General features: G+C 41.3%; 2 protein-coding genes across 8 annotated transcripts; both read right to left on the bottom strand.

The window, feature by feature from the left end:
- Positions 1-1,808: 1,808 nt before the first annotated feature.
- Positions 1,809-10,006, bottom strand: LOC111839120 (uncharacterized). Its single transcript, XM_023802755.2, has 6 exons — positions 9,592-10,006; positions 7,329-7,416; positions 4,645-4,971; positions 4,116-4,430; positions 3,468-3,767; positions 1,809-3,248 (listed from the first exon to the last, which is right to left on the bottom strand). Exons 2-6 carry the CDS (start codon positions 7,375-7,377, stop codon positions 2,920-2,922), a joined length of 1,320 nt encoding a protein of 439 aa, XP_023658523.2. The 5' UTR covers positions 7,378-7,416; positions 9,592-10,006; the 3' UTR covers positions 1,809-2,919.
- A 3,175-nt stretch (positions 10,007-13,181) lies between these two features.
- Positions 13,182-20,065, bottom strand: LOC111839119 (uncharacterized). Of its 7 annotated transcripts, none has more exons than XM_072707174.1 (8): positions 19,810-20,065; positions 19,448-19,525; positions 17,044-18,928; positions 15,750-16,076; positions 15,200-15,553; positions 14,572-14,874; positions 14,133-14,384; positions 13,182-13,586 (listed from the first exon to the last, which is right to left on the bottom strand). In XM_072707174.1, the coding sequence occupies exons 3-8, from the start codon at positions 17,090-17,092 to the stop codon at positions 13,582-13,584; spliced, it is 1,290 nt and encodes a 429-aa protein (XP_072563275.1). In that variant the 5' UTR covers positions 17,093-18,928; positions 19,448-19,525; positions 19,810-20,065; the 3' UTR covers positions 13,182-13,581. The 7 variants fall into 7 exon arrangements, with proteins under 7 accessions (XP_072563275.1, XP_072563269.1, XP_072563271.1 ...); XM_072707168.1 differs by having other exon boundaries at positions 13,182-14,384; positions 17,044-17,143; positions 17,252-18,928; XM_072707170.1 differs by having other exon boundaries at positions 13,182-14,384; positions 17,044-17,143; positions 18,033-18,928.
- Between the last annotated feature and the right edge of the window lie 4,156 nt (positions 20,066-24,221).

Here is a 24,221-nt window from a genome sequence, read left to right as displayed (position 1 = left end):
TGTCTTCTCTTGGATTTTCTTTTTTTTCCCCTTTTTGTTACGGTTTTGAGCCAGATCGTAACAATTATGTATTTGTGTAATATATACACACTATGGAAAAAAGTATTGGGACATCCGTAGTAATCACAGGAAATGTCCACATAAACCAATAGAGGCCCTAATACTTTTGTCCTTATCATGTAACTATAGGTCTACGATTTTATTGTCTAAATTGAAACAAAGTGCTGCCTCTGCTGCGTTTTCAGCGACCATTGTTATCACATTACTATTGTTGTCATAATTTAAAGAGAGAACTTTTCTCATAGATTTGAATTTTTACAATAACCAGAATCTGTTTTCACATTTGGGTCAATGTTGAACGTTAAACAATAATACAACATATGCAATAATATAAACGATAATAAAACAATATCAAAGTGGAGAACTTGGCGTGTCAGAAAATGAGCTAAATATATGGAATTGGGCAGCAAGTTGTCCAGTGAAATGGCTGGATGTCATATTGCAGAAGAGCTCCTTCATATCCCTGAGACTTAACTGTCCAAGTATAAACATGGAAACATAACTGTGGCTGTTAGCTGTGCAGTGTGGTGCCAGCGGTGTAGGTGCAGTGATAGCCCTCACCCCCACCTCACACTGACTGGTATCCATCCTTCTATTCTTCTGTCTGTCCATCTGTTTTCTGTACCTGCTTGTCCTACATAGAGTTGCAGGGGTCTGGAGCCCATCCTGGGAGCTACAGGCACAAGGCAGGGAACAACCCAGCATGGGACACCACCCCATGGCAGGGCACTGACACACCAGTCACACACACACACATTTATGGGCAATTTGGTAACTCCAGCCTCAGCATGTTTTTGGAGTGGGGGGGGGGAATCAGAGTATCCTGAGCAAGCCCCACAATAACACAGGAATGTTTTGCTTCCATGCTTCATTCTCGCCAGTGCAGGGAAGGAATAAAAAAGGCCAATAGGATGTTGGGGTATATCTCCAGGTGTGTGGAGTTTAAGTCAAGGGAGGTAATGCTAAGATTATACAATTCCTCCTCCTCCTCGTCTAGGGACCTCACCTAGAATATTGTGTGCAGGTTTGGTCACCATATCTTAAAAAGGACATTGCGGTCTTAGAAAAGGTGCAGCATAGGGCCACAAGAATGATTCCTGGTCTTAGAGGAATGTCATACGAGGAAAGGTTAGTTGAGCTAAATCTGTTCAGCCTCAAGCAAAGGAGACTGAGGGGGAACATGATCCAGGTCTATAAGATTCTAACAGGTTTGGATGCTGTTCAACCGAATAGTTACTTCAGCATTAGTTCAAATACAAGAACTCGTGGCCATAGGTGGAAATTAGCGGGAGAACATTTCAAACTGGATTTAAGGAAGCACTTCTTTACACAGCGTGTAGTCAGAGTATGGAATAGTCTTCCTGATAATGTAGTGCAAGCTGAATCCTTGGGTTCCTTTAAATCAGAGCTAGATAAGATTTTAACAACTCTGAGCTATTAGTTAAGTTCTCCCCAAGTGAGCTCGATGGGCCGAATGGCCTCCTCTCGTTTGTATAGTTCTTATGTTCTTAACACACAAACTCCACACACACAGAGTCATGGCAGAGACTCAAACCCTGGTCCTAGAGGTGTGAGGTAACAGTGCTAACCACTGCACCACCACACTGGCCTTTGAAACTTATACCATTTTGTTTCTTGCCCTGCTTGGGTCCAGGGTGAGGCAGTGCGGCCAAAATATCCAGTCACATAAAAATCACACCAGCATTAATACAACAGTTTCCCTTTTGTTTCTGAAATGCTCCGTCACATTAAGAATGTCAATAATCAATTTATTTATATAGAACATTTAAAACAACCGCAGAAGTGCTGTAACCAAAGTGCTATACATAAAACAATCATAAAAAATAAAATTACTAGCAATAAGTAATCAAATAAGTGTAAAACAAAATGCAGCTAATGATGCTGACGTAAATACAAAATAAAAGAAAAAAACATCAATATCAGCAATCACAAAAAGCAAGAGAATAAAAATATGTCTTTAATCTAGACTTAAATCGGTAAATTGAAGGAGACTCCTTAATAAGCTGGAGTAAGGAGTTCCACAATCGTGGTGCAACAGCTGCAAAAGCCCTGTCTCCCCTTGTTTTACATTTGGTATGGGGTACAATAAGAGACAACTGACCAGAAGATCTTAGATGTCTGGATGACTGGTACAGAACACACAAAATCAGACAAATGTTACAAAACCACAAGAATAGCCAGAGACTCTACATATTAATGCTGAGACAATGAAAGTAACTAACAGTGGGTTTACACCCTGGGTAACACTGACTTCCCTCAGACTGGCTTTGTCTCTAGAACCTGTGGCTGCATATCACAGTATGTACCAGCAGGTGACTGATTAGGTATCCAACAGCACCAATTATTGTAGGAATGATTTTTATAAAAGAAAGCACTAGAAAGGAAAGTTTAACAACACCCCCTTTTTGGTTTGAAGAGGACTGACAAGGCTTTGGCACACTGGTGGCCTGCTCCCAAAGGGCCTGTTTCATCATCCAGCAGCGCATTATTTATGGGGGGGGGGCACAGGGGCACCGCCCACCCTCCAAGTATCTAGAGAAAAACGTACATTTAAAACTGCTAAATTACTTAGATAACACTAATTAATAATGAAATTGAATTTCTTTAGGTGAGAATAAGAAAGTTGGGCCATCAGGCTCGCTTGGAGAGAATACTTGTACGATGGCTGGGTAATCTCTCAGCATTCATTAAAAACCGGTTCCAGTTTGTATTTGGGCAATTTCTGTATGAATAACCATACGAAGGGCAAAGGAAGGGCTTCAGCTTCTGGTGAGCAGGTCACCTGAGGCTGCTCTGTGTTTGCTGTGTTCAGATTTCAGTGTGGGGTGTCACTCCTGCTCATGGGTGTGGTTTTAGGTTGGGGGGTGCCCAAACTTTCTTACAATGTGAGCTATCATTCCAAGGCTGAGGGCCGCGCTTGTCTTCAGTGTCTCCGCTCTCGCAGACGGAGGCTCTCAGCTGCTCCTCTTCTCCATTCTCCTGCACAGGCTGACTAGGTGCCAGGGACAACCTCTGTCTCAGGGGCTCAGAGTCCTCCGCTATGTTGCGCTGTGAGACTGGCTGCATCTGGGGACGGCGGAAGCATCTCTTCACCCCCTCCACCTTGACCCCCAGAACCCCCAGAACCCCCAGCAGCACCCCCAGCAGCACCCCTGGCCATGTGATTCCTGTGAAAGTAACACAATTCTTCCTTGAAACACAAATCACTTTTGACCAAAACAACAATGAAATCAGAAACAAAGCACCCATGCACCATTATATATATCACAAATTTGCTATTTTGCTTGTTTTTTTTTTGCTTTTTTTTATACTGTTTCTGCTTGTTTACAATACTTTGGAGCCTATTTGCACCAACCCTTCAAAGAGAAACACAGAAAATGAAAAACCTGCAGTAGCTGGAGGGTCTGTAAGGACAGTGACAGAGATGTTCTTGTTGGTCTTGTGGTCTATGACTCTGTACACACCATTGTCAAGGGGCGTGACTGAGTCCAGTTTGAGAGCTGTGTTCTGGATGGACACTCTGTGCTGGTATTGAGGCACACAGTCTGCTGACTCTCCCTTCACTGTGCACACAGGTACAGTGGACGAGTTTTCATTGGGCTGGAACACAACCCTCACTGGTTCTGAGCTGTAGAGCTGCAGCCAGAGGGACTGACCACTTTGGAGGGAGGTGCTGTTGTAGTGGGCTGAAGGGGAGAAGAAACGTGTCAGCTTAGCAGGAATTACACCCGTGGACGAACACGGGACTGTCACCCAAATTACTCCAAATATCAGGCAGCGGTACAAAGAAAGACACTATGATTCACGTTAAAGCAGCCAAGGCAGTCTACACTGTCAAATAGCCAGTGAGCCTGTACGCGAGGTCAGGTAGAATGCACATAATTTACAGCTACACTCTAACTCTTTAGTAAACAAACCAGTTACGTAACCTATCAATCTGAGCAAATTTCTCTGAAGCTTACAGGGCTTGTTTCTCTCTGGCTTTCGTTTATCTATTCCATTGAATATAAACAAAGTATTAGAGTGTACTCTACCTTCAATAATGAGGTTGATTATATCAGGCTTTACAGTTTTCTCTGTGCTGAAGCATTGATAGGTTCCTTGATCTGAATAACGCACTTTAGAGATTGTCAGAGACAGGTCACCAAATCTAACCTTGTCTACTGACATGCTATATCTGTTCTCAAATCCAGAGCTTTTATTGGATGACCCAGACTGAAGGAGTAGGACAGTCTGTCCATCTTTCTCCCAGTGAACAGTATCAGTGTTGCTCCTTTGCGTTTTATCCACCGGGACATAACAAGGGAGAGTGGCAGGTTCCCCAAGCCGTGCAGATACATCTGTGGGCACTGTGAGAGACACAAAGAGAGACAGAAGTGGCTGAGCAGAGACACTGGCAGCCAGACAGGATAGCAAAAGGCTGCTTTTCTCCAAACCACATTTCTGACTGCAGCATGAGACCTGTGCAAACAGGAGATGTGCTTAGACATCAAACATCAGCCTCACCCCTCACTTCAGTAATTTTTAGGAAAATGTATCCCAGTGATAAAGACACAAACTTACCAAAAACCTCTAGTTTGACGTCACCAAGATGTTCTCCCCTCGAGAAGCACATATAAAGATCTCCATCACTGTATTCCACTGGGCTGATTTTGAGGGAGAAGTTTCCAAACCTGATGTCATCCTCGGAGATGTTGACTCTGTCCTTGAACAAATCTCCCACTGTGAGCTCCCCCTGCTGGTAGTGTGCGACCAGGATGTTTTTCGCAGTCACCCATTTGACGTCATGCTCCTGGGGAGGAGTGTCCTTGCTTACAGCCCCACTACATGGTAGGGTAACAGTGCCTTTCACACTGCCTTTTACAGGAGTAAATGCTGAGTTGCTGCTCACTATAGGGAGGACAGACAGAGATATTCGAGTTCAGATCAGACTGAACATCTGGCAATTTAACATCCTGAATGGTTACAAATACTATTGGTAACTGTAGTTTCAGTATTTTGTTTTACTGCATTTTATTTTCCCCATGGTCTTATACTATTGAATAGGGCTGCATGATATTGAAGAAAATACCACAATATTTTTAAGTTTTGCAATTAATATTGATATTTATATATATAAAAAGATCCAATTTACCCAAAACAAACTATAGCCAAATAGAACTTATTTACCCATAGTGTATCAAATAAGTTGGTGGTGTTGCCACAAGCCGGGTCAACAGACACAAAGCAGTGCCAACTAACATTTGCTTTTGCTCAAAATTGTCTCTGGAATAAAAAATACACACTGCTAATGTTTGAGGGAGTTCATTTGGCAATACTGTCATGGTCCTTCAGAGCAGAAGGCAAAAGCCTTTTGGTGAGCAGTTCATGTTTGCTTTTCAACTCCTCACTCATTTTTGTTAAATATATCACTAATGTGCCACACTGTCTATGAGTGAATGCGACAGCAAGGACAAAAATGATCATGATTGGCTGTAAGAGTGCATGCAGAGCTCATGCAGAAGGAGCAGCAGTAAAGGTTAAACTGATTTTTTTTAAAACATATACTTCATTACCCTAAAGCAATTGCTAAACTTGCAAGTCTGGCTAAGATTTGTTCGTTTTGAATGATAGAATGGAAATTCTGTAGTATAACTTACTGTCTTAACCCAGCTGACTAACGTAATCGTTGCGATGTGAAAATTGCATGTGTATAACATGCAGTGTCAATATTAATATTGCACATTGCGCAACTATAACAAGAATGATTGTGATTGGTCATTTGCTGTGTATGCAAAGGCTGCATGTCCCTCGCTAGCAACAAACTACATGTAACCAAGAACCCTTAAATCGGAGTAAATTATATCAGTTTTCTCTTGTAGATCAGTCATGGAAAATGAGAAACGTGTGAGTTTTCCTTTTGTATCAAGCAGCTAAAAAAGCTGTAGCATGACATGCTTGGTTTAATTAGCCTGACTTTGCATGTCCTTCGATGTGATTACTGACGATGCACACATTGCAATGATGATACTGAAACGATTTATCATGCAGCCCTACTTATTATTTAATTGTTTTTAAATTCATTTTAACTTATATTTCTTAAAATGAACAGAACTAAGAGAATCCTGGGATTCAATTAATCAGAGCACCTGTAATGGTGACCACCCTTACAAAAAGGGATGGGCCGATCCACATTTTTTCAGTTCCAATCCGATTCCGATACACAACTGCCGATACCGATTCCAATACAAGAGCTCTTTTTACTTTGTTATACTTTATATATTATTTTTTTAAGCTAGTAAATAAAGATGGAAAAAATGTATGACAAAAAATATTTAATTAGGCTACTACAAACAACGTACTGTTCCACCTCGCTTGTATGTCTTGTTTTAAGCATTTTTGAGGCATTTGCAGTTCAATATGAATATCTTCAAAGCAAGTATACACAAGTGGCGAATGGTTAAAGTTTTAACACAATTTTTCTCCCATTGGCGTCAGCTCAGTTACACTTTGTTGCGCTAGCAGCCCCTCTTGTATCACAAGCTGCAGCGAGTTCGCAAAATAGTCCAAGTTAGCGACTCCCAAATCATCTATCCCATGACGACATGGGGAGAACATGCAAACTCAACACACATGGAACCCAGACAGAGACTTGAACCCAGGTTCCAGAGGTGTGAGGCAACAGTGCTAACCACTGCACCACCATGCCTCCCCACTCCCAAATCATCCATTGCTTTTTTGTCTCGCACAGTTTATTAAGTGGGATTGTTCATTAAACGCTATTCCCACCTCTCAAAACTTCTCACGTCTTATCTTACGGTCCTCGTACTGCGAAGGGTATGCGCATGACGTCACAGCAGGCGGAAGTCACTGTACTCACACCCACTGAGTAGCAAAAAAGACTGAGGGGCAGCGATAGTGTTCGATTTGAATGCCACAAAACAACATGTAAAATGGGAAAGAGCTGTTGTGCGATTGATTGTACAAATAGCTCCTATTTCTGTTAAATCTATCTATTTAGAGATTGCCAAAAACTAAATAAGTAAGTATAGGACGTGGATCGGTCACACATAGCCGATACCCGATCCGTCAAATAGGTTTTACACTATTCAAAAAACTTAAGAAAAAAAGTAATAATAATAATAATTTAACCTTTATTGTCCCTCATGGGGAAATTCTTTTTACGCCTCCATCAACTTGCTCTTTGTAGAACAAGCTGTCTGCGAATAAGTTCATGGTGTCATTGCAGACACACAGTCAGTACTCACCATGCAGGATAAGGTGGAGGAACGGGATAAGCAGTTTCCAACGCCCCATCAGGACAGCCAGGTAATTGAGTCGTTGGCTCAAATACAGCTAAGGAGAAAGAGATGCAACAGATAAATGTGATGCTTCACATGCAAATGATGAAGAGCTATGGATATGTGGGGACACCGAGGCACTGAGGCCTGTTCTTGGGTCAGTCACCTAAGATATCTGGGATAGGGTGGCTCATTCGCTCCAGCTGTGCTGCTACACATCACAGATGCCCTGTGAGACGGTGCTGCACAGTGTGTGTGTGTGTGTGTGTGTGTGTGTGTTCAGTAGCTACACATCAGACACCCTGGTGATGTGTGCTGAGATGGTGAGCGTCATGATGGCCGAAAGCTAAGCTGAACAGAACAGAACTCCCTCTTTCTGTACAATGCAACTGTAAAATCAACCAATAAACTCTCTTCTAAAGAAAGAGAACACCCCATGCTACAGTATATTCACCTGAATATTTCTGAAGCAGTTATCAGCCATGGTTTCTAGACACTTTGGGGCCGAATTTAGAGAGGTGGGGGCCCCTAGGCTGAAGTCATTCTTGGGGCCCTGCCTACAGCATAAAATACTGCAGTGATAAAAAAAAATGCTCCTCAGGGCCTTGGGATACACCCCTGTGATGTAATCTCCACCAGCTGAGCTGTGTCCTGACCAAAGTTCACACTGCGTATGTGCATCATTTTCATAAAAAAATGTATCACAGTAAACAGTCACATATCAGTTAAACTCCAACCTTTCAGATGAAGCCTCGAATACAGGCAAACAGGCACATTTTGAAATGTAAATGAGAAATTAAATAATAATATTATATTTAATGAAAATGAGGGGGGCGGTATGTGACTCCGCAGGCTAAGTCTCTGCCTGTGATCAGAAGGTCAGCAGTCCGCTCCCTGTTTCCAGCAGAACAGTCACATGTCTGTGGGCCCGTGAGCAAGGCCCCTAACCCCCAGCTCCAGGAGTGCTGCACACTGACCCTGCGCTATGACCCCCCTAAGCCTGCTGTCATCTTGTCTGTGTGTCTCATGGAGAGCTGGGGTCAGTACAAATACAATAATGGGGATGTGGGATGTATCTTCAAGGTATCTGCCAGAGAATGCATCCCCTGTGAAATCTGACTGTATTGATGTTAGACCCATGAAAGTTGCAGTGGTAAGTCATGACAGTCTGAAATACAAACGATAAAAAGCAGCTGATGATGGCAACAGAAATGCAAAAATAAGGGGAGTGCAATATGTTTGCCACACATATAACGAGACCCACAGGGTATTTCCTGGCACATAATGAGGCAGAGGAGGTACCACCCTGATCATATATTAATGAAATATATCAAAAATAAAAATTGAAGATGACGATTATCAAATCAAAGCATATTATAGCAATGGCGGGCCACATGTTCCAACATGCCCGGCGTGCAAGTTGTAAACAGCCCTTGTTGTGTTGTTATTAATGTTAATTGTTACATTTCCTTATTGTTGCGCGTGTGTTTACCCGTGTCTTGTGTGTATTTAGCTTACGTAAACCCCCACCGTGTATGCATTTTACAGTTCGGCGTCTGACAACCTTGTGTTTCCAGTGTATAATTGGTTCGGTGCTCATTGGGTGCCTGATGTAGTCCTTTTCAGGACTGCGAATAAAAAGCGTGTTCTGCCTGGCAAACGAGTGTCCGTGTCTCTATCTGCTCCAGCGATGCCTCGGTCCGCCCGACGCCGTAATATTTTGTGTTTAGAAAGTACCATGTGCAACAATAAATGCAACATAAAACCAATGCGCTAATTTACACATAAACGGAAAAGCTTTTTAAAAATTAGCATGTCATTATTTTCATTTACAGTATATGTAAATGAGCACTCTTGCAGTATAGTTGAACATAAACATACACAACAAGCACGATGCTGCCCTAACAGGGTAGTTGATTATCGCATTAAAGCCACTGTCCATCTAAACAGTTCACAGCCTGAATTCCTTCACGTTAACTCGTCCCTTGCACAAACTGACTGCATCTCGTCAGTAGCAAGAATTATTACTTTTTAATTACCTATCGGGTGAAGTCTACACTGATTCACTTGCCTTCACGATTCTCCTCCTCGCGACATCGATCAGTAAAGTAATCGCAGTTACTACGAGCTCCATCCGCAAAGTTGAAAACACACTGATATGTAATGTTACTTTAGGAAACCTTTTTAAAAAACTAGACGTGCTTGGATACAAAATATATTCTATACTCACCAGTTCGAAACGCCCCCAAAATATCAGCCCGCAGCAAAAACAAACACCACTCTGTTTCCACTTTCGAGTTTCGAGCACTTTCTGTCACTTCCGTTTGCGGATTTCCTTGCGCACTGTGCTCATTATCATACTGCATACCCTATTGGTCATGACTGAATACCCTCCAGAGTTTTGTGGATAGCTGGAGGCGGCCTCATAATTCGAATGTTTGTTTTTAACACAATATTATGTCGTATGACATATTTCATATATATTATGAGTTTACATAAACAGATACGGTCATTTTCACACTTCCTTTTGTAGCCGGTGGGTTGCACACAGGCATAGGAAAGGCAGCTAGGGGTCCTGATATGTGGGTATGCTCACGGCGTGGGACAGCCCCAAGAGGGAGAAGGGTCCAGCTGCAGACGCCTGTAGAGTGGAGCTCCACCGGAAATACGTCACCTTCACAGGAAACACGTGGTCTCAACTCTGTGTCACAGCGAATAAACTTTAACCTTAACACCCTATTAGGGTTACCTGAAAATAAAGGGAAAAACAGGAAAAAGGGAAAAGTTTTGAATGTTGTCATTGCACAATTAATATCTATGATATACCTTTGATCTTTCTTAACTACAAAACCTACCCCTAACCCTAACCGGAGCTCCACTTTACGTCCAAGATCACGTGTTTCCTGTGGAGATGACGAATTTCCGGTGGAGCTCCACTCTACAGGCGTCTGCAGCTGGACCCTTCTCGACGGTGGGACATTGGCGGAGATGTTGAATTGTATTACGATCTACGAACAACAGATGGAGACGGCGTGACTAGAAATAGTGCTGTTTAGTGTGAGCGGCTGGCTAACTTTCTTTTTCTTTTTCTTTGTTTGTGTTCATTTTTGTTGTATGTAGATTACTTGGTTATTTATTAGGCAGCCTGCATCATCTTTCACACATTGTCCGGGTGTTAGATTGCCCATGAGCCTTCCAGTTGCTGTGATTTGTTGTGTAATTCACTAGTGTAATCCGTGCTGTATTTTACTCTGATGTCTTTATGCTCATGAACAAATTGTGGGCAGTATATTCACTCGTTGGTTATGATGCAGTCTAATTTTGTTTAGCATATACGTTTATGCCCATTGAGCAGCCCCATGGTCTGTGGATTTGATTATTTAATAAACCTTATGTACTTTTCCATTTGTGATTTAAACGTATTGTTTTGGGGACGCTTCCCTTAGGCTGTGACGGAATAAGGGCGGCGTAGCCATAACTTTAATTATTATTTAAACTTTTTCAATGCAGAACAATAATAAAACAAAATGCACAATATTAAATATCCTAAAGTAATTGGGTAGCAAACATGGTAGAGGGTACTATATACAAATCTATGCAAATATTGTGGATAAATCACTTTTTACAGTTTTTTCAGCTTTTTATTTAGAGAGAGTTTAATTGAATTTATATAATGTTTCAATTCTAGACCACACAAACAACTGAACACTATATGCTGGAAACGAAGACATTCACAAGATAACTCCACTACATTGCAATAATATGACATGAAATAAATAAACTTGTAACTATATAATTCAGTAATACAAATAATAAACCTTAACATACCGTTCACACTGGCCTCAAGAACTAAGTTAGCACTTGATTCCCCTGCACTTCCTGTTGTGGCTGAGCGTGCAGATGGCTGAGAGTGCACGTTCTGAGCGGCTGCAGCCAGACGCTTCTCAAAATACCAGTGGCCTCTAATAGCCATTATGTGTTTTAATTTGAACAAACAGAAAACACCACAATAAACCAGAGTAACCTCCAATGTCCTCTCCAAATGAGGGATGGACTGGCCATGCGGTCAGGGATGCAACTGTAAGACATTACTTCTGACTGATGAATTGAGTAATAGTATTTATTGTCATTTTCATTCAAATACAATGGATAGTAGAGCTTTTTGTTTTGAGCTTTGAGATTTTGCTTGAGTACAGATATCTCACAGGGAAAGGCTTCATGTCTTATTTCCTACTTTATTTTCACTGCCACTGAACCAGTTCAACAACTGCACAAAATATAAATAAATGTATATATCATCAGCAAACATTACTTTTGTGATCAATTTCCAAGTTGAATTTAATTTTGTGCCAGAATTTTTTATAATTTTACTGTACATTATTTTCATATGCTTAAATTTTTTTATGCGCATTTCGTGAAGCGACGTGTTGTATCATGTATGGCGATGAATTTCTTTGTTTGTACTGTAAACAAACAATATGCAGTTGCCACTATGTATGAATGGAGAATATAACACTTAAATAGGAGTTACTTAATAATGTATGTTATTAATGAAGTACTGTAATTTTATGTATTGATATGTGACAGTTAAAAACCATGACAAACATGTTTATCAATCACTGAAAGGTACCGCTGTAACAGAAACGTTCTCTCTCTATTTTTTTCTTTTTTCAGATATTCGACCGCTGAAGAGATATAGTAAAGACCTACAACTACATCAAGTTTTTTATACATTCCACAACCGTTCTTGGGCATAACGTACACTTCTTCGTGTTTCGGGTGGTTCTTTGGGGCGCTTTCAATGGACCCTTTTGGGGGATGTTTTTGTGTTCACAGCCTGAAATACGGTTCGCAAACCGGTACAAAGAATTTTTGAACATCTGGTTCGTAACCCGATTTGTTCATGAACATGGCTGTTCGTGGGTCGAGGTACCACTGTATATCTGTCTACAGGTGTATATTTAATGGCTTGGCCCAGCTGATGCTTCTACAGTTGCTACATGCCACAAATGATTTGTGCGCTATTAGGGTCAACATTTTACTGATGACAGAGCACCTGAGAGACTGAACTAAAGCCCTGACCCCAGCACCAGCCTGTCTCCCCCTCTGGGGATCGAGAAGGTCAGTCCTGCCCAAAGCTGTGTGGCCACCAACCCAGTCAGACTAAGACTTACTTAGTTACTTTAGTTACTAAAAAATAAGACCTAAATATATGGAACTGGGCAGTAAGTGGTCCAGTGAAATGGCTGGATGCCATATTGCATTGTATCCCTGAGCCTTAACTGTCCAAGTATAAACATGGAAACACATACAACTTGGGCTGTTAGCTGTGCAGTGATAGCCCTAACCCCCACCTCACACTGACTGGTATCCATCCTTCCATTCTTCTGTCTGTCCATCTGTTTTCTGTACCTGCTTGTCCTACTTAGAGTAGCAGGGGTCTGGAACCCATCCTGGGAGCTACAGGCACAAGGCAGGGAACAACCCAGCATGGGACACCACCCCATGGCAGGGTACTGACACACCAGTCACTCACACACACTTATGGGCAATTTGGTAATTCCATTCAGCCTCAGCATGTTTTTGGAATGGGGGGGGGGGCAAATCAGAGTATCCTGAGCAAGCCCCACAATAACACAGGGAGAACACACAGTCCTGGCAGAGAGACTCAAACCCTGGTCCCAGAGGTGTGAGGTAACAGTGCTAACCACTGCACCACCACCCTGGCCTTTGAAACTTATACCATTTTGTTTCTTGCTCTGCTTGGGTCCAGGGTGATGCAGTGCGGCCAAAATATCCAGTCACAAAATCAGACCAGCATTAATACAAGTTTTCCTTTTATTTCTCAAATGCTACGTCACATTAAGAAAGTTACAAAACCACAGGAATGGCTGGAGACTCTCCATATTAATGCTGAGACAATGAAAGTGTGGCTGTAACAGTGGGTTTACACCCTGGGTAACACCGACTTCCATCAGACTGGCTTTGTCTCTGAAGAACCGGAGACTGTATATCACAGTATGTACCAAGGCACTGGCCCACTTCAGATCAAACTGGAAGCATTTCAGTGAAGGGCCTGATGTGGTCCACATATTTTGGCTTCTGGATGCATGAAGAAATCTGCTGGATTATCAGGCACTTGCAAGTCAAGCACTGGCAGGACTCCACTCCAGAGGCGGCGGGGGGGGGGGGGGGGGCAGCTCTCACCACTGTGGTGCTCCTAGCCTGCGAATATCCCGAGGAAGCATATGTCAGCTGCCCATAACTCCCATTAAAACAAGGGCTCAGGCTCTTCATGGGGATTTAAATAATACACTACTTCTACTCTTAATACAAAATTTCACAGTATAAATAAGTAGCAATACCAATTATTGTTTATCCAGCAGTGCAACATTTATGTGGAGCACATGGGCGCCGCCCACCCTCCAAGTATCTCGAGCAAAACGTACACTTAAAACTCAAATTAATTAGATAACACTAATTAATAATGAAACTGAATTTCCTTAGCTGAGTATAAGAAAGTTGGGCCATGGAGCTCGCTTGGAGGGAATACTCGTATGATGGCTGGGTAATCTCTCAGCATTCATTAAAAACTGGTCCCATTTCTGTATGAATAACCATATGAAGGGCAAAAGAGAGCTTCAGCTTCTGGTAAGCAGGTCAGCTGAGGCTGCTCTCTGTTTGGTGTGTTCAGATTTCTCATGGGGAGTCAGTGTGGGGTGTCACTGCTCATGGGTGGGGTTTTAGGTTGAGGTGCCCAAACTTTCTCACAATGAGAGCTATCATTCCAGGGCAGAGGGCCGTGCTTGTCTTCAGTGTCTCCGCTCTCGCAGACGGGGGCTCTCAGCTGCTCCTCTTCTCCATTCTCCTGCACAGGCTGACTAGGTGCCAGGGACGCCATCTCTCTCAGAGACTCAGAGTCCTCCGCTATGTTGCGCTGTGAGACTGGCTTCACCACCACCAGTAGCACCACCACCAGTAGCACCACCAGTAGCACCACCAGCACCCCTCGCCATGTGATTCCTGTGGAAAGTAACACAATTCTTCCTTGAAACACAGATCACTTTCGACCAAAACAACAATAAAAGCAGAAACAAAGGACCCATGCACCATTGTGTACATCACAAATTTGCACTGATTCTGTTTGTTTACAATACTTTGGAGCCTATTTGCACCAAACCTTCAAAGAGAAACACAGAAAATGAAAAACCTGCAGTAGCTGGAGGGTCTGTATGAAGGACCTTGACAGAGATGTTCTTCTTGGTCTTGTGGTCTATGACTCTGTACACACCATTGTCAAGGGGCGTGACTGAGTCCAGTTTGAGAGCTGTGTTCTGGATGGACACTCTGTGCTGGTATTGAGGCACACAGTCTGCTGACTCTCCCTTCACTGTGCACACAGGTACAGTGGACGAGTTTTCATTGGGCTGGAACACAACCCTCACTGGTTCTGAGCTGTAGAGCTGCAGCCAGAGGGACTGACCACTTTGGAGGAAGGTGGTGCTGTAGTGGACTGAAGGGGAGAAGAAACGTGTCAGCTTAGCAGGAATTAAACCCATGGATGAACACAGCACCATCACCTGAATTACTCCAAATATCATCCAGGGGTACAAAGAAAGACACTATGATTCACATTAAAGCAGCCAAGGCAGTCTGTGCTGTCAAACAACCAGCGAGCCTGTATGCGTGGTCAGGTAGAATGCACATAATATTCAGCTACACAGTTATGCAACCTATCAATCTGAGCAGATTTATCTGAAGCTTATGGGGCTTGTTTCTCTCTGGCTTCCGTTTATATATTCCATTGAATATAAACAAAGTATTAGAGCGTACTCTACCTTCAGTAATGAGGATGATTTCATCAGGTTTTATTGTTTTCTCAGTTTTCTCTGTGCTGAAGCATCGATAGGTTCCTTGATCTGAATGACGCACTTCAGAGATGTTCAGAGACAGGTCACCAAATCTAAACCTGTCTACTGACATGCTACATCTGTTATCACATCCACAGCTTTTATTGAACAACCCAGACTGAAAGCCCAGGACAGTCTGCCCATCTTTCTTCCAGTGCCCACAGATCAGTCCATCTTTTTCCCAGTGAGCGGTATCAATGTTGATATTTTCCATTTTGTCCACCAGGAAATAACAAGGGAGTGTGGCAGGTTCCCCAAGCCGTGCACGTACCTCTCTGGGCACTGTAAGTGACAGAGAGAGAGACAGAAGTGGCTGAGCAGAGACACTTCTGACAGGATAGCAAAACGCTGCATTTCACCAAACCACATTTCTGACAGCAGCGGGAGACCCATGCAAACAGGAGATGTGCTTAGACATCAAACATCTCGTTAGTAATACTAAGGAAAATGTATCAAAGTGATAACGACACAAACTTACCAAGAACCTCTAGTCTGACATCACCAAGAGGTTCTCCCATCCAGTGGCACTCATAAAGATCTCCATCACTGTATTCCACTGGGCTGATCCTGAGGGAGAAGTTTCCAAACCTGATGTCATCCTCGGAGATGTTGACTCTGCCCTTGAACCAATCTCCCGCTGTGAGCTTCCCCTGCTGGTAGTGTGCGACCAGGATGTTTTTCTCAGTCACCCATTTGACGTCATACTCCTGGGGAGGAGTGTCCTTGCTTACAGCCCCTTTACATGGTAGGGTAACAGTGCCTTTCACATCCACAGTCCGAGGAGTAAATGCTGAGTTGCTGCTCACTATAGGGAGGACAGACAGATATTCGGGCTCAGGTCAGACTGAACATCTGGCAATTTAACATCCTGAATGGTTACAAATACTATTTGTAACTGTAGTTTCAGTATTTTGTTTTACTGCATTTTATTTTCCCCATGTTCTTATACTATTGAATAAGGCTGCATGATATTGAAGAAAATACCACAAAAAAAATTAATTAGGCTACTACAAACATATATAACGTACTGTTCCACCTCGTTTGTACATCTTGTTTTAAGCGTTTTTGAGGCATTTGCAGTTCAATATGAATATCTTCAAAGCAAGTATACACAAGTGGCGAATGGTTAAAGTTTTAACACAAGTTTTCTCCCATTGATGTCAGTTCAGTTACACTTTGTTGCGATGGCAGCCCCTCTTGTATAACAAGCTGCAGCGAGTTCGCAAAACAGTCCAAGTTAGCGACTCCCAAATCATCCATTGCTTTTTTGTCTCGCACAGTTTATCAAGTGGGATTGTCCATTAAACGCTATTCCCACCTCTCAAAACTTTATTTTTACAAAGATTGCAAATCGCTGTGCTACTGGTTTCTGTTAAAAGCGTGAAATACTCCCAGATCGTCACGTCTTATCTTACGCTCCTCGTACTCCGAAGGGTATGCACAAGACGTCACAGCAGGCGGAAGTCACTGTACTCACACCCACTGAGTAGCAAAAAAGACTGAGGGGCAGCGATAGTGTTCGATTTGAATGCCGCAAAAAAACATGTAAAATGGAAAACAGCTGTTGTGCGATTGATTGTACAAATAGTTCCTATTTCTGTTAAATCTATCTATTTAGAGATTGCCAAAAACTAAATAAGTAAGTATAGGACGTGGATCGGTCACGCATGGCCGATACCCGATCCATCAAATAGGTTTTACACTATTCAAAAAACTTAAGAAAAAAAGCAGTAACTTCATCGTGTCACTGCAGACACACAGTCAGTACTCACCATGCAGGATAAGGTGGAGGAACGGTATAAGCAGTGTCCAACGCCCCATCAGGACAGCCAGGTAATTGAGTCATCGGCTCAAATGCAACACAACTGAGGACTGAGAAAGAAATGCAAGAGATAAATGTGATGCCACACAGGCAGGCGATAAAGAGCTATGGATATGTGGGGACACCGAGGCACTGAGGCCTGTTTTTGGGTCAGTCACCTAAGATATCTGGGATAGGGTGGCTCATTCGCTCCAGCTGTGCTGCTACACATCACAGATGCCCTGTGAGACGGTGCTGCACAGTGTGTGTGTGTTTGTGTCCAGGAGCTACACATCAGACACTGATGATATGTGCTGAGATGGTGAGCGTCATGATGGCCGAAAGCTAAGCTCAAGAGAACAGAACTCCCTCTTTCTATACAATGCAACAGTAAAATCAACCAATAAATTCCCCATACAACACCCCATACTACAGCACTGATTCACCTGCCCCCAGGATTCTCCTCCTCGCGACATCGACTAGTAAAGTAATCGCAGTTACTACGAGCTCCATCCGCAAAGTTGAAAACACACTGATATGTAATGTTATTTTAGGAAACCTTTTTAAGAAACTGGACATGCTTGGATGCAAAATATATTCTACACTCACCAGTTTAAAACGCCCCAAAATATCAACCCGCCGGTAAAAAAAACAAACGTGCACTTTTCCTCTTTTCTGCCTGTTCTGGTCACGCCGTTCCTGGTGCACTGTGCTCATTACCATACAGCACACCATATTGGTCATGAATGAAGATGCCCGCCAGAGTTTTGTGCAGAGCCTCGTATTTCTTATGTTTGTTTTTAACACGATATAATGTCGTATGACATATTTCATATGTATTCTGAGTTGAGTACATAAACAGATACGGTCGTTTTTACACTTCCTTTTGTAGCCGGTAGGGTGTACACAGGCATAGGAAAAGTCCTGACGTGTAAAAATATTATGCGTGGTTATGCTCACGAAATTGTCATGGGGCATCATGGTGGGGCATGTTGAATTACATTACGATCTACAAACAAGAGATAGAGACAGAGTGACTAGAAATAGTTGCCTGTAAGAATCACCAGTCTAGAAAAATCAGAATTTGGCAGTGGGAGTTGTAGGGTAAACTGCTGTTCTTTAGGGTCTAATTATTAAGTGTTGATAATTTTAATGATCTGGCTGTAAACCTCCCTGGTGTTGCTCTAATCTTTTTGTTAAATCTGAGGCAGTACCACTTACCATTTAGCCAGCTGGCTTGGTAGCTCAGTTAGTGCTGTTCAGTGTCAGTGGCTGGCTAACGCTATTTTTATTTTTCTTTGTTTGTGTTCATTTTTGTAGTATGTAGATTAATTACTTGGTTATTTATTAGGCAGCTTGCATACATTGTCCAGGTGCTAGATTGCCCATGACCCTTCCAGTTGCTGTGATTTGTTGTGTAATTCACTAGTGCAATTCAATCCGTGCTGTGTTTTACTCTGATGTCTTTATGCTCATGAACAAACTGTGGGCAATGTATTCACTCGTTGGCTCTGTTGGAGTCTAACTTGGGTTAGCATATACGTTTGTGCCTATTGAATAGGCCCATGGTGTATGAATTTGATTATTTAATAAGTTATATATGTATCTTTCCATTTGTGATTTAAGCGTATTGTTTTGGGGACGCTTCCCCGAGGCTCTGACTAAATAAGGGTGACGTACTGTAGTCATAAATTTCAACCTGCTACACTTCCGCAGATTTCAGTGGTTATCGGAACAATACCCTTTAATCGGGCGAGACTGTGTTTGATATAATGGTGTCTATCCTAGAGGCTAACATTCAGGCGAAATTCTGACCAGAGCGAATACACATTGACAGTCTTGGAGGCTGCCGTTTTCTGAAAATAAAAATTAAAAAAAAAAAAAAACAGTCAGCGATCAAAAATACAATACAACTCTTCCTCTCATTAAACATGCAGCTCCATGCAGATCCAAGAAGATTTTTTAGAACTACACCTTGCACAATACGGAAGTGCATAACATACTCATACAAAATATTTGGAATAACCACAAAACTTTTCTATTAACATAACAGAAGCGTTACACATAATGAAATATAATTAGAAATTAAATTCTTTTCAGCTCTGTACAGCTTTAACTTGCAACCGAAACTCCGTGTTAACAACAATAACTTTCGAACCCACCTAAAAAAAAAACGTGACGGAGAAGTCAACCATCACAAAGTAATTCAGCTCTTATCTTACGCTCTCATTACAGTGACCGTAGGTAAAGAAAAATAAGGCCGTTACGAACTCACAAAAGTTTCTGTTCGATACTATAATGGTAGGTATAATCAATACTATACTGATAGGATTATATCCTAACAATTTTAATAATGGGATTTACGAATTACTTACTTTTTTTGTTATGGTTAGCGGAGATCTGAAACCAGCACTAGATCCAAGCAGATTCTGCCGTTTCCTAAATGTGCGCCACTAACCACAAGACAAAAGTAAGAACTTTTGTGGCAGTACCAAGTGCCAACTAAAACAACAAAATACATAAATGGACACATGCAGAATGACAAATAATGTATGTTATAATTAATGAGTAAATTAAACGAAAAATCAAAAAATGAAGTATTGAAGAAGTACACGAAACTAATACAAGTATCAATTAACAGGGGTACATGTGCATATACTAAAACGCAGAGCACTACACTGTATCGCTAAGCAAAACCATAAGACGATGACAAGATAAAAATACGGACCATACGTACCTCAGTTTCGAGTTATACGTTTACTAGAGGCGAATGAGCTAGGGGTGGGCGGATCGATCCGGGGTATTTATATAATCGATATTAAAGTTGGTATTGTATCGGATCGATACCAGCGAGATGGAATCGATAGTTTAACCTCTAGTTTTCCTATTTAATGTTTAGTAGGATCTACTCCCTTTCCGTCACTTCAGTGCTCAACCAACTCCACTGAGTTCATTGGCTTCAAGGCACGCGCACTCTGCCTCGGCTCTCCGCTGTGATTCGCTGTCGTGCCGTCACGTGACATATGGTGCGTTCGATTATTTCTTTTTTTTTTTTTTTTTTTTATAATTTAAAAAAAAAAAAAAATTAATTCTTTTTTTAATTTTTTTTTTTTTTGCGTTCGATTATTTCTTTTTTTTTTTTTTTTCCAAGGAAATTTTTTTTTTATTTGTACAAACCATTATAAACAACATTATACAACCAATTACATAACATATGCCAGAAAAATAATTTCTTAATCAAAAAATTGTGAATTTCTGAAAAAGTCCATAGGTCTTTATTGCTTTCTTGTTGATAATGTTTTCCAAACTGGTGCAGTAGTCCTTAATTTCTTGAAGGAAGTGACTAAAGTTAGGCTTGGATCCTTACCATTTCTTCTTATGAATGTGAAATTTTCCCAGAATAATAAGGAGTTGTACAAGTAAAATGAAGTTATTATCATTAATTTCATTAGAATAATACATGCATATATCAAAATTATTTAACATGAAAATAATATTTGTTTTCCTTCTAATAAAATTTTCCATATCCACCCAGAAAATCCTCGTGAATGCACAATTACAGAACAGATGGATAATAGATTCTTTTTCCCCCGAACAAAAATCACAAGAGTAATCAATTTCCAAATTAAATCTCTCTAATACACTTTTAGCTGGATATATACCATGTAAAATTTTAAATGTAACCTCTTTTACTTTATTGTTTAGCCAGAACATATCACAGACACGCCAGGCTTTATTCCAATCTATCTCTCCAAAGACACTGGTCCACTTTACACACTTATGAGTAATTGTATCTCCTGTTATAATATTTCTTAGAAATTTATTCGTATAACTTTGTTTAAGAATATCTATGCCTCCTAAAAAAAAACTTTCTTTAACATACATTACCTCAAAAGAATTACTTCCACAAGATCTTACAAACTGTATAACTGGGTGAGGTATGGCATCAAACACAATTGCATACTCTTTTGGAGTAACAGGAAAACCAATTTTTTCCAAAAATTCGTTATATGCTAATAAATTACCATTTGAATTTAAAAGTTGTTTAACAAACACAATATCATTTTCATACCAATTTTTATAGAAAAGAGATTCATTTTTATATTTAATACATCTATTATTCCAAATAATATATTTATTCGGGGAGAAATTGTGTTTATATACCAGCATCCAGGCCAATAAAGCCTGCTTGTGAAAGTTGGCTAACTTTACAGGTAGTTTTTCGATTATTTCTCTCCCAAGTCGGAACTCGGATGAAAACGTCACGAAAAACGTCACTTCCCGTCGGAAACACGCCCCTTTTATGACGTTGAAGTCGGACCAGATTTTGTTGCCCGAGTTGCCCCTGTGACGTATTTCAACATGGCGACTTGGTTTGTTTGTAGTTTGTTTACCGATCGAAAAAAGAATATCGCTATGAATGTACTAAAATATTTTATAAAGCTTTTAATGTGGTTTGACTGGTTCGTGTTTCTTGTTTGTCTCTCGGAAAAATCTCAATTTCTCCATTTTCTCCATTTGGAAAACTCCAAATCTGCTAAAATATAAAGCAACAACACACAGCAACGTGTTCATGGAGGCAGCCATATTTGTTCCGAGATGTGGGTAGCTCGAACGGGAGATTGTCGGACGTGATGTCACTCAACTCGGAATTTCCGAGTTCCGAGAGAAAAACGAACGCACCATTACCAAGTGACTTGTTCAGTGCTGCAGCAGCCCAGCGCGAGCAGTTGTGTCGAAGATGGCTGAGAAAAAGAGGAGCGCGGGGTGGAGCTACTTCGCGTTTGTAGATAAGGCCACTGCTACCTGCGACGTGTGTCGCAAAAGCCTTAAATATTGTGGTAACACAACCAACCTATACAAACACCTGAAAATACACAATACACTGAGCTACAGTCACGCAGGGAGGAGGAGAGAGAGCCGTCAGAAAGACCTCCTGCGCCGAGGCAGAGTTCATTGGCAGAGAGTCTCTTCAGAGAGGCAGGGAATATCCAGGTAATTTAGAAGATCTATGACTGATGTAGTAGCCTAACTACAGACATGCTGAGTTTCCCACATAAACGAGATTCTGGCGACGGCCATCGTTTAATTTGGTCCGCCATAGTTTTTATGATTTCATTTTAATAAACGTCAGTGTTCTCATTAAATGATTAAGTGGTAAATTGCTAATCTGCACGATCGGTGAAGTCACGCTCAAAATAATGCCTTTTATTGCACAATGATAAGCACTGAGTAAACACTTTTTTATTTGACAATAGAATTGTATAAATCTTGACAGCGCTGCTTCTACAACAAATTTCTAGGGAAAACAAACAAATGGAAAGAATAAGATTCGTATGATAAGGGTATTGTAGGGTAATTTTAGGTATTTCATTTCATCTCAGGTGATTCCCCAAGAGCAAGTGCCATCACAAGGAGCCAATGTGAAATAATTGTGATGGACCTGCAACCTCTCTCTGTGGTTGAGGATAAGGGGTTTAGGAATTTTGTTGACAGTGGACCCACGCTACAAGATTCCTAGTAGGAAAAGTTTGATGGAAGGGAAAATACCTTCACTTTTTGCAGAGTGCCACTCTAAAGTTCAGAAATATCTTGACTGTGCAGAACATGCTGTACTGACAACAGACATGTGGACATCAAGAACCACAGAGGCATATTTAACTGTCTCATGTCATGTAATTGATGACGACTGGCATATGCAGGCATTCGTCCTAAACCTGCAGTTTTACAAATCAACACACTGCAGAAAACATTAGCTCAGAATTGATCAGGATAACAACTGAATGGGGCATCACTGACAAAGTTCAAGCCGTAATCACGGATAATGCCTTTAATAAGGTTATTTATTTATTTATTTATTAAAGCAACATTATTTTGCAGGGGCTGACAATGATGACATTAAAGTGATGGTTTGGAGTAATTCCAATCGTAGCCCTGTTATATAAGCTTGGTGAGTGTTGTCGATAGCAAGGAAAGTGAAAAAAATTGGAACACAGACAGATTGGCGAACGCCATGCTTACACATGCTTGTTCAATGGAACACAAGCTCACGTTACTCTATGTTCCATTCAATTAGCGTTAGATGCCGGTTCGCTATTTGGTCTATGTTGTTCCAAATTCTTTCTGTCTCCTTCCCATTAAAGCACTTGGCAAGCTCTACAACAGGGCTATGATTGTAATTACTCCAAACTATTGCTTTAACATGATGAATATGATATGAGGGCCGCTGTAATGGAGTGGATAGAGGGCTTGAGCCTTAATCAAGCAATCAGGGTTCAAATCCCACCCAAAATATAGCTCTGAAGGGAAGAAAGTAGTCTACAACTGGACATTAAGGCCTCCACCTTCTCTTCATAAAACATAGGCTACACATTTATATAAGATAAATTGTGCTGATTTTTTAAGTTTAATAAGTATCGGTAACGATATCGGTGATACTGGCCATGTATTTACTTGGTATCGGATCGATATCAGATTTTGCAGTATCGCCCACCACTAGAATGAGCATTGAGTTATCTGTATCTGAGCTTATCGTATGTGGGCGCGGCATAACCAGGAAATTCGCGATTTTGTGGATACTACCATATTATTTTTTTATATGTACTATAGAAGTTTACTATGTTGCACCAAGAATACAATACATATGCAAGACTTAAATAAAACTAAACCTCCAGTGTCATGTAAGACCGTATATCATACATGTATAAATCATATATGAAAAAGTCCATAATCGTACCCATATAACAGAAATACCCAAGAGACCATTTAACCTGGGGGGTATTCCACAAAGCAGGATTTCCTCATTAGCCTGGTCAGTTAAACCAAATGTAAGGACTGTCCAATAGGATTGTTACTTACCTTTCTTCCTGTTGGACAGTTATCATGTTTGGCTTAAGTTGTCCAACTAACTGGGGAATTCTGCTTTGAGTGATACCCCCATGACTGTGAGGGAAAAGGAAAAATAGCTGGGAACCCCTGTCATATTAACTGACCTGGATAAAGGACACAGGCATTTGGGTGCATGCCCAGGCGCTCCACATCCTTGGGGGGAGGGGGCACCGAACAGAACAGCTATGTATATTTGTATATTATTCTTTTAAAATGGCACTGATGTAGTGTTTTCCTTGTTAGATGCATTTCTGAATTCTG

This window comes from Paramormyrops kingsleyae, chromosome 25 (genome assembly GCF_048594095.1).
Source record: "Paramormyrops kingsleyae isolate MSU_618 chromosome 25, PKINGS_0.4, whole genome shotgun sequence".
Lineage (NCBI taxonomy): Eukaryota > Metazoa > Chordata > Actinopteri > Osteoglossiformes > Mormyridae > Paramormyrops > Paramormyrops kingsleyae.
The sequence above is the reverse complement of the archived record's forward strand: the minus strand, read 5'-3'. Positions and strand labels throughout refer to the sequence as shown.